This window comes from Galeopterus variegatus, unplaced genomic scaffold (assembly GCF_000696425.1).
Source record: "Galeopterus variegatus unplaced genomic scaffold, G_variegatus-3.0.2 Scaffold7446, whole genome shotgun sequence".
In the NCBI taxonomy this organism is placed as follows: domain Eukaryota; kingdom Metazoa; phylum Chordata; class Mammalia; order Dermoptera; family Cynocephalidae; genus Galeopterus; species Galeopterus variegatus.
The window spans coordinates 85,724-95,351 of NW_007733557.1; the positions used below are offsets into that span (position 1 = coordinate 85,724).

The window sequence follows — 9,628 nt, forward strand, 5'->3', positions numbered from 1 at the left end:
TTTAATTGCTTTTCCATTTATACCTACAAAACACTTATACTACCTATGTATAATTGCAGGTTTGAGATGTATTTTGAGTCCACAAAAGGGAAATTCTTTTTCTTTCTTTTTTGAGATTTTTTAAAAAATTTATTGAAACATAATTGACTGTACATATCCATTGAGTGCAGTGCTGAATATTAATCCCTGTCATACAAAGGTATGTGATACACAAATCAGGATAATTAGTATATTCAACATTACACAATGTAATCACTTTAAATTCCTTTAAAAATTCTATTAGAAACACTTATCAAAGACTAATTCAACATGGTTAACACTTACTTAGTGCTAAGCACACACAGAATTCTGTTCTGAGTACCTTATGTTTAATTCATCTGGTTCTTAAAATAAGCCTCTAAGGTAGGTACTAGCATCACGTCCACTTTACAGAAAAGGAACGAGGAGTACAGAGAATTGAAACAGTCTTAGCCAAGATCACATAACTACTGAGGAGAGGGAGCTAGGATTAGAAGCTAGCCAGCCTATTTCGAGTCTGTGTTCTTAAACACTGTTCAAGACTGTTCCTGTAACATGGGGGGTGAGGCATTGTCTCTTTAACCTTTAGCCTCAATTTACTTTTCTATAAAACGGCATAACAGCATTAGATTAAATGCCTGGCAACAATAGGCCCTCCAGTTCTAATTCCTCTTCCAACAGTAGTTATTTTGATACTTTCTAAAATTAAATTGGATTGATTTGCCCTTCAAGTATGCTATTGTTCTACTATATTGTGATGCAGTTACCCAAGTTTTATCTGAACTCAATGACATTTATTCTACTAACAATATTTAAGTCCCCACTTTTTGAGCTTCTTTTATGGAACAGCTTTTCCCATGCTATTGTCCTTATTCAGGGGCACATCTAAGATCGAGCATCTGTTCATACTTGGAGCATTGACATTCCCATGTGAACTAGTCTGCGTCCAATCTGCTTGAAGCCCAGCGATAACATCTGGTGGATCCTTCGCAATGGCAATGTCAGTGTCTGTGAGTTTACAAGCCTCAAGGCCCCGCTCCGCCTCATGGGAAAGTACACCACCTGCAGTAGGCAGGCTCAGGTGGAGTAAGGATGCTGAAGATTTGTCAGAGGAGACTGCTTGTTCTGGGATTTTCTCTTCAATTGGACTGGATGTGTGAAAGGCACAGAGAAGAGGAAACAAAAACACCGCATGATTAGAAGCCTACTGAATGTGACTGCATAAAAGTCCCACAAAACCATTTCCTTTTCATTTTAGGAATAACATTTCAAAACAGCCTCACAGACTAAGAGTTGATTAAAGCATTTTCTTTAGACAAAAAAATATGCAAATATAGTTAGTACAATATGAATAGGAATTAAAACATCAAAGACTGGTAATTTATTAGATAAATAGGTGAGGCAATACATTGGATATTCTTTATTAGGAAATGTCAGGAGGAATGAGTTTCTCAAGCTGCATCTGAGCAACATAACCATAATCATCACTGAATACTTAACTTTATTCCAAAAGTCTCTTTTATAACATTGAGACAAACAGAAAATGTTAACCATAATCTAACAACTTAACACTCTGGTACATTTCCATATATATATGGAAGTAGAGGTATATATATAGTTGATCCTCATTATCATGGACTTCACTTTTGTGAATTCACTCACATGCTAAAATTTATTTGTAACCCTCAAATCAATACTCATGAGGATTGTGCAATCATTTATAGATAATGCAGAGTGACGAAAAATTTGAGTCACCCAGCACACGTTCTGAGCTCAGTTTTTAAAAGGTGACACTCAGCCTTGTTTCAGCTCTCATACTGTAAACAAGCCTTTTCATGGTATACTTAGTACCATGTTTTTTGCATTTTTATGCTTTTTGTTGGTGATTTCGCTCTTTAAAGTGGTCCCCTACTATAGGGCTGAAGTGCTGCGTAATGCCTTAAGTGCAAGAAATCTGATGCGTTTTACAGAAAATATGTGTAGTAGATAAGATTCATACAGGCATGAGTTATAGTGTTGCTGGACATGAGTTCAATGTTAATAAATCAACAATATATATTAAATAAGTTGTCTTTAAACAAAATGTTATAACAAGAGTCTGGTAGAAACCTAAGTTTGTACTTCCTCCAGGAGCAATGGTTCAGTATTTGCTAATTCAGTGTTCACCGTGACTTTACAGAACAGAACTAAAGCGAATAATGAGAATCAACTGCATATGTATTTCCACATCTATATCCAAATATACACAAATATATATTTTTTATACAAATACATTTATACATATAATTTCATACACTGCTATTTTCGCTTGTCACATTTTTCCTATTGTAAATTTTTTTCAAATAAACTTTATTTTGGGATAATTTTAGATTTAAAGATATATATCAAAGATAATAGAAAATTCTCACTCCTCACCCAATTTCTGCTGTTATCATCTCTTACTGCAGTGGTTTGTCAAAACTAACAAACATACATTTGTTATACTACTATTAACTAAACTCCAGATTTCATTCGGATTTCACCAGTCTTTCCACTAACATCCTTCTTCTGCTCCAGGATCCAATCCCGGATACTGCTGCATTTAGTTGTCATGTTTCTTTCATCCTTTTTCATCTGTGGCAGTTTCTTAGTCTTTCCTAGTTTCCCATACCTTTATAGTTTTGAGGAGTACTGGCCAGGTATTCTGTAGAATGTCCTTCAATGTCCCGGATACTGCTGCATTTAGTTGTCATGTTTCTTTCATCCTTTTTCATCTGTGGCAGTTTCTTAGTCTTTCCTACTTTCCCATACCTTTATAGTTTTGAGGAGTACTGGCCAGGTATTCTGTAGAATGTCCTTCAATTTGGGTTTCTCTGTTTTTCTCAGGACCAGACTGGGATTACTGGTGTTTGGGAAAAATATCACAGTGGTGCAGTGCCCTTCTCAACACATGTTATCACCATGACTTATTATTACTGGAGATGTTAATCTTGATCATTTGGAAAAGGGGCTGTCTCTCCAGGTTTCTCTACACTCCTACCATAGATTTTAATGACTGTACACCATTTAATCCAGTGGATGTATGCTAGCTCCATGGTTCTCAGATATTGAAAATATTTCTGATGTTTTATATTACAATCAAACAGATATTAGGGGTACCCATACACACAAAAAGAGTTGTTTTCATACCCTTGTACATTGCTGCTAGCAACTTGAGTGACCAAATTACAGTGGATGCATAAATGATTAACAAAACCTTTCTCCTTTCTCCATGAGAATTTGACCTTCAGTTAATTTTCTACCTCATTTCCCCTGGAAATCTGAAAAGGTAGACTATCACTTTGCCACCATTGCTTATGGTAAAAATATCCCTCACTGGTAAACTGTACTTGAACTAGAAGAATTAAAAATAGGTGTTGGGAACCCATAGCTTCAGGCTTCCTTGAGTGTGATGACTCTCTTAATGGGCCTGTCCCTTGTGGAAACCTTAGAAGCTAAATCCATGGAGTTGTTGTTAAAAGCCTCTAACTTCCGTGGGAATAAGGCTTCGAAGCTAGGGAAGCTCCTGCACCAGGTCCTAGCTAAGTCTCATTTTCTTGCAACTGAGTTGTAACATGGGGGGTCAAAGACAATAGTTCTGTGGACAGAGTATACTCTGCTGGCAACTGTGATTTCTGTCTTATATACCTCTAAGTTCATCTTATGCCACAGGGCTTCTCTTTTACCCTAACTGCGCTCTTAGTGCCCTGATACATCAAAGGCATATGTTCATCACTATATTTATATTCAGAGAGTATACCTTACATATAGGTAAGAATACAATGAAAAGATTTTAAGTCTCCTATTTATGATTTTCAAACTTTCCATTTAGAATCTTCGAGAAGAAAATTATAATACTGAAAGAATCAAAGTTGGCAGAAGATTAAAACAGTGTAACACACACCTTTATCTTCTAGCATGTGCACTGACTCTGCTGGAAGTTTGTGGAATGGGGTAGAAGCAAGCTGTGCAGCAAATGTAAAGTCTCCTGGGCTCTTAGGAGTGGGTGCCAGGGTTTTGTTGCAGCGAATACCCCATATGGTTGAATCATCTAGAAACTCTTCAGCATGAGGCACTTCCTACAACAAAGGATAAACTCAAAAAAGCAGCAATCTCCCTGTTTTGTCCATGGAATTTTATACATTAACACTTTAAGACTAAAAAAAATGAGGAATTAAAGAAGAAACAGATGTCAACCCCTGGCTAACACACAGCCAAGGTCATCATGGTTCTGTTCTTTTCCCTAGAACTGGGATACTTCATTTTTAACACACCACATTGGAGTCACACCACAAGGGTCACATTTTTGTTTTCAATTTTTACTTTTTTAAAATTTGAACAAAGTCTAGATTTACAGAAGAATTATACAAATAGTACAAAATTCCTATATACCCTTTACTAAGCTTCCTCTAATATCAACGTCTTATGAACCCCAGGACATTTGTAAAAACTAAACAATACAATTAATTACATTTAGACTATTTGGATTCCACCATTTTCCCACTAATGTCCCCTTTCTGTTGCAGGATCCAATTCAGGATCCCATGCTGCATTTAGGTGTCATGTCTTCTTAGTCTCTTCTAATCTGTGATTGTCTATTGGTCTTTCCTAGTCTTTCTCGCACTGACACTTTTGAGTACCAGTCAGGAACTATGTACAATGTCCCTCTAATTTGGGCTTACTTGATGTTTTTTCATAATTAGACTGAGGTTTATAGATATTTGAAAAAATATCAGTGGTAAAGTTCCCTTCTCATTATGTCATATTAGAGGATACATGCTATCAACACGACTTATTAACTGGTGAGGTTAACCCAATCACTTGGTTAAGATGTTTCCTCATTGTAAATTACTTTTCCCTTTCCATATTTTATTTGTTAGAAGCAAGTCACCAAGTCTACCCACACTCAGAGGGAGGTGAATTAAATTCCACCTCCTAGAGGAAGGAACATCAAAGAATTGGTGGATAAATGTTAAAGCACCACAGTAATTAGGAAATAATTTTGGTGAAATATGTGAAACAAGATACCTTGTTTCTTAAAATTTCACTCACTAACTCTAGTATTCATTTGTGGATCGTGCCTGCAACAGTTATTATTGTGGTGTTCTAGTGGTCATTTTCTAGAGTCCACTCATCCTTTCTACATTACTTAGAATTCTTCTGTAAGAAGGTTTGTCCTTTCTCCCCCACTTATTTAGATCAATATGGATATTTATTTTATATCTTGGGTTATAATCCAATACTACTTTATTCTACCTATTTGCTTGTTCAAATTGTTGCAGGTTTGGCCATTGGTTCATCATTCAGGTTGGCTCCCATGTTTTTTTGATATACCCCATGTTTTCTTTCTTTTTTTCTGTTTCTTTCTTTTTTTAAAAAAACACTTCCTTGGGCCGGCCTGTGGCTCACTCGGGAGAGTGCGGTGCTGATAACACCAAGGCCACGGGTTCGGATCCTATATAGGGATGGCCGGTTTGCTCACTGGCTGAGCGACGTTTTCTTTCTTTTTTTGTTTTGTTTCTGTTTCTTTCTTTTTTTAAAAAAACACTTCCTTAATTTCCCGCACTACAAAATGCTCATCTTGTATTTTTCCTGCCCCAGCCCTAGAATCTGGTATTTCTCCAAGAACACAAAGTTCAAGTTTTAGAATCTGTGTACAAAGATAGAAACTGCTGAGAATCACACTTCACAAACCCCTTCAGTGGCCCATAAAGTGCCACATGTGGTTTTAATATATATTTTACTGTTTACATAAATTCCACCATATCTCTTCTAACATTAGAAAAAACTGGCTGTTTGTTTCTTCAGGTGGAAACAGGAAAAAACATCAGTTTAGGGCCAGGATATATTGAAAATGCACTATGTTTTTTTCAGTCAAAGCACATGTAATCGAATAGTTCAGTAAAATGCACCTTTGAAGTGATGCCACTGTATTTTAAATCCTGTCCCTTATTTGGGAAATTTTTAAGAAGGTCAAAGAGTTCATCGGAAGGATTAAAGTGCTGGGCAATAGATTATTCAAAAGAATCCACTGTGGAGTTAAAGGCACGAGCCAGGGTTCAGTACAGCTTCCCAGCAGGGTGACTTAGTGATGACTACACCACTCTGGCACATCACAGCCAGATGGCCAGGCCAGGGTGATGGTACACTATGGGGTAACACCCAGGACTGGGATGGAAACTGAATGTTCACTGGACACATGGCTGCTATGATAAAAGAATGCTGTGGGCCAGTGAACAGGTGAAACTTGTCTGCTGAGGTATTCTGATGAGGGATTATTCCAATTTAATTCAGATTTTTTGGGTTTTCTCACTAATATTCCACTATAGGCCTCACTTCCTAGGTATAGGAAAAATATATATCCTTCAAGTGGTTCCACTTGTCTAAAGAGAAGGTTCTCTGAGAGCAAGGATCATATCAAATTTGTTTTTATTTTGTATATCTATCACAGTGTCTGGCACATAACAGGCATTCAAATAATTGTTGAATAATATTTTAAAAGAAACACATTCTTCGTATAACATATTTTTTAGCACAGTTTTATGTTCACTGTATCATTTTATTGCCATGACCATTTGGTTGTAGACCCATCGCACAGATAAAACAGAGATTCGCTTACATTTGGTTTTGAAGGAAATCTGCTCGTAGAGCGCTCTCCAAAGGTCCTGGCTCCTGTGGGTTTATTTTTAGGCTGTGGTAATCTAAAGAAAGATTTACAAAATTATAAACAGTAAAATATGTTTTTAAAAAACTGACCATTTAAGTGCTTTAAAATTAATATTATAAAAATTAATATTTATACAGATATTCTTTTCTTTTACATCAGTTCTAGCAACGCTGAGTGCAAATCAAATTAACTTGACTATATAGACAAAGTTGATTAAGTGAGGATGGAAAATACAGACATTTCTGTTACACTGAGTTATAACTCTTTAAAGAGCAAAAGAATTAGGGCCATGGTCAGTAGGATATCAGGGAGCATACAACATTTTATTTCTTGTTTTCAGTGCTCGGTCTGGCTAAGGCATTCCTCCTTGAGAGCTGGCCATGCCCTTTCTCCTTTCTACCTGTGTACTAATTTCTTCCATACCACGACACCTTTAATTCACACTGACAACTCTTTCCATGGTTTTAACTATTAACGGTGAAAATTCCTGGAGCTATCCCACTCTACACCCAGATATGGTTCTCTAATGCAATGTCCTTCAGCCTTAGAACATACTGTCTCTGCGGCATCACCAAATATAAGCCACTTTCTTTCCTACTTTCTCAGTCCTTCAAATATAAACAGAGCATGTATGGAAACCTGTTCTGGTGAATTCATTCATGTTGAATACAATTTCAAATCCACAGAATCCCTCAGTTCTCTGCTAATTTATAACCATACTGTTTTCCTTTTTCAACACATGCTTTTGCTATGGAAGGTCTGCTGTCTTGGAACTCCCACACAACATTGTAGTTCTGGAGAAGTTTAGCAACACCCTCCTGGTCATGTGGTCAAAAGGCTCATTTGACCACTTGATCCGCAGTCCACAATCTCTCCCCACATGCCCGAGTCCAGGGAGAACTGCAGCATCCAATGGCACTGTGATGACATGTATCTCTCCCAGTGTTATTTTAACTAGAGGTTTTTTTTACCCATAATTTTCTTTGTTTCCATCTTCAAACACAGGAAAAGCAGATGACAGAGAAGAGATAATCTTATTGACTCCCCAAGCGCCAGAAGACCTTGCATTTTCTGCAACAGAATAAAAAATAGTATTTACTTATTGTAGTATCTTTTTTTTTGGGGGGGGGTGGCTGGTTGGTATGGGGATCTGGACTCCTGACCTTGGTGTTACCAACACCATGCTCTAACAAAGTGACCTAACTGACTAGCCCCCAAAACACTATCCTTTATACTAAACTTCAACTACAAATAAGAAAAAGGAATAACAGCTTACAGAAAATAACTAGTATCAGTTTTTCAATTACTAGGTAATAAGGTAAACCACATTGCAGTAAGATTAAGTGACTTAATCATGGTCCCAGGGTCTAGCACTCAAACCTCAGGTCCTAAGTTCCTGCTACACATAAAGAACGGTGTTAATCATTCTCCTAAAACAATGTTATTGTCACCTGACTCACTCAATAAAAGCTCTCAGTGGTTTTGTTTTCCATTTCCTTTAAGAGACAATTAACCTTTTGGCTTTATATTTAAAGTCCTCCTGAGTTTACTTATCCTTCTCATGATCTCTGGCTTCCAGTATGAACCCTGACTCTAAACAAATGTGTGCTAGTTGCTGGCCTCCAACACTCCACCCTGGCCACCTCCTGAGTTTACTTATCCTTCTCATGATCTCTGGCTTCCAGCATGAACCCTGACTCTAAACAAATGTGTGCTAGTTGCTGGCCTCCAACACTCCACCCTGGCCATTCCTCTATAGGGAAAGGCTCAAGTCACACTTGAGTACTCAGCCTTTCCTACCCATGGGGATTACATCCTTTTTTAGCACTTACTATTATTTTTTTAAAAAACAAGTCTTTCACACACATTGAATATTCTGTCTAGACTATCATATTTTTATTTCATGTATTCCCCACCCTTATGTGACAAGCTAATCAAGGGCCACATCTTGTATAATCCTTGATATTTCCTATGACAACCACCCACAGTGCTATGTACTTAGTAGCTTTTAAATAAATTGTTATTACTCTGAAACTGGGCTTCAAATGCATCTTCATTTTGATCTAAAGATGGCCATTCCTTTTTGTCATCAGAAATATCAGGAAGTGTAGGAGCCTGAAACATATTCATGATGAAACCTTAAAGAACAGAAAGAATAACTGTAAACAGGTTACAAAAGAACTTTCGTTAATTTGTTGTCAGGTGCTACACATGCAAATAAAACACTTTACCTAATGCTTCTTTTGTGTGCACAGTGGGTGACGGCTGCACTGTGGATGGTGTTGCCTGAGCCATTCCCAGTGATGTGTCTGGAGTTGTGTGAAAAGAACTTGTGCTAGCAACCTTATGTATTTCACACCCTAGTAAAGAAATGGGGACAAAACGTAGGATCAGGAGGCAAAACAGAATAATTTAAAAGGCATATGCTTTAAGTAACATAATTAAACGAGTTTATCATTGTCAGTAATCATCACTAAGGACTTCAATTATTATAGTGATTTCATATATTTCATTTTTATCTTTACAATAGTCCTGTGAGATAGGTAAGGCAAGAATTACCCTTTTGTAGAAAAGGAAATGAAGGCTCAAAGAGATTAAGTGTTTGGTCTGTGATCTCACCAAATTAACAGCTTGGTCATTAATAGCACCCTTAGCTCCACTGCATCCCAGGTAGTACATGTTCATAGTCACACAGGAAATCTTAAGGGTGACTTCCCATCTCACTCAGCTGGAGTCAGACATGGTGTAAAAGGCCCTGCACAGCCTGAACCCTGTTCTCTCAGGCCTCACCGTCCTTCCCCGCCACTCACCCTGCTGCACTGGCCTCACTGCTGTGTTTAGAAAACAACAGGGAAATTCCCACCTGAGGACTCAGCACTTGCCGTTCCCTCTGCCTGAAACAGGTTCCCCAAGCTAGCTGCATGG

At 37.5% G+C, this 9,628-nt stretch overlaps 1 protein-coding gene across 1 annotated transcript in view; it reads right to left on the minus strand.

Annotated features, from left to right (window-relative positions):
- Window positions 1-9,628, minus strand: part of BUB1 (BUB1 mitotic checkpoint serine/threonine kinase) — a gene marked incomplete at its 5' end in the record, with an annotated part of 41,048 nt that overhangs the window by 18,570 nt on the left and 12,850 nt on the right. Inside the window, 8 exons of the mRNA XM_008591964.1 lie at window positions 928-1,166; window positions 2,513-2,654; window positions 3,941-4,115; window positions 6,373-6,375; window positions 6,656-6,737; window positions 7,675-7,774; window positions 8,731-8,841; window positions 8,935-9,063. Coding sequence (XP_008590186.1) covers window positions 928-1,166; window positions 2,513-2,654; window positions 3,941-4,115; window positions 6,373-6,375; window positions 6,656-6,737; window positions 7,675-7,774; window positions 8,731-8,841; window positions 8,935-9,063 — 981 coding nt within the window. The remainder of the gene's footprint in view (window positions 1-927; window positions 1,167-2,512; window positions 2,655-3,940; window positions 4,116-6,372; window positions 6,376-6,655; window positions 6,738-7,674; window positions 7,775-8,730; window positions 8,842-8,934; window positions 9,064-9,628) is intronic.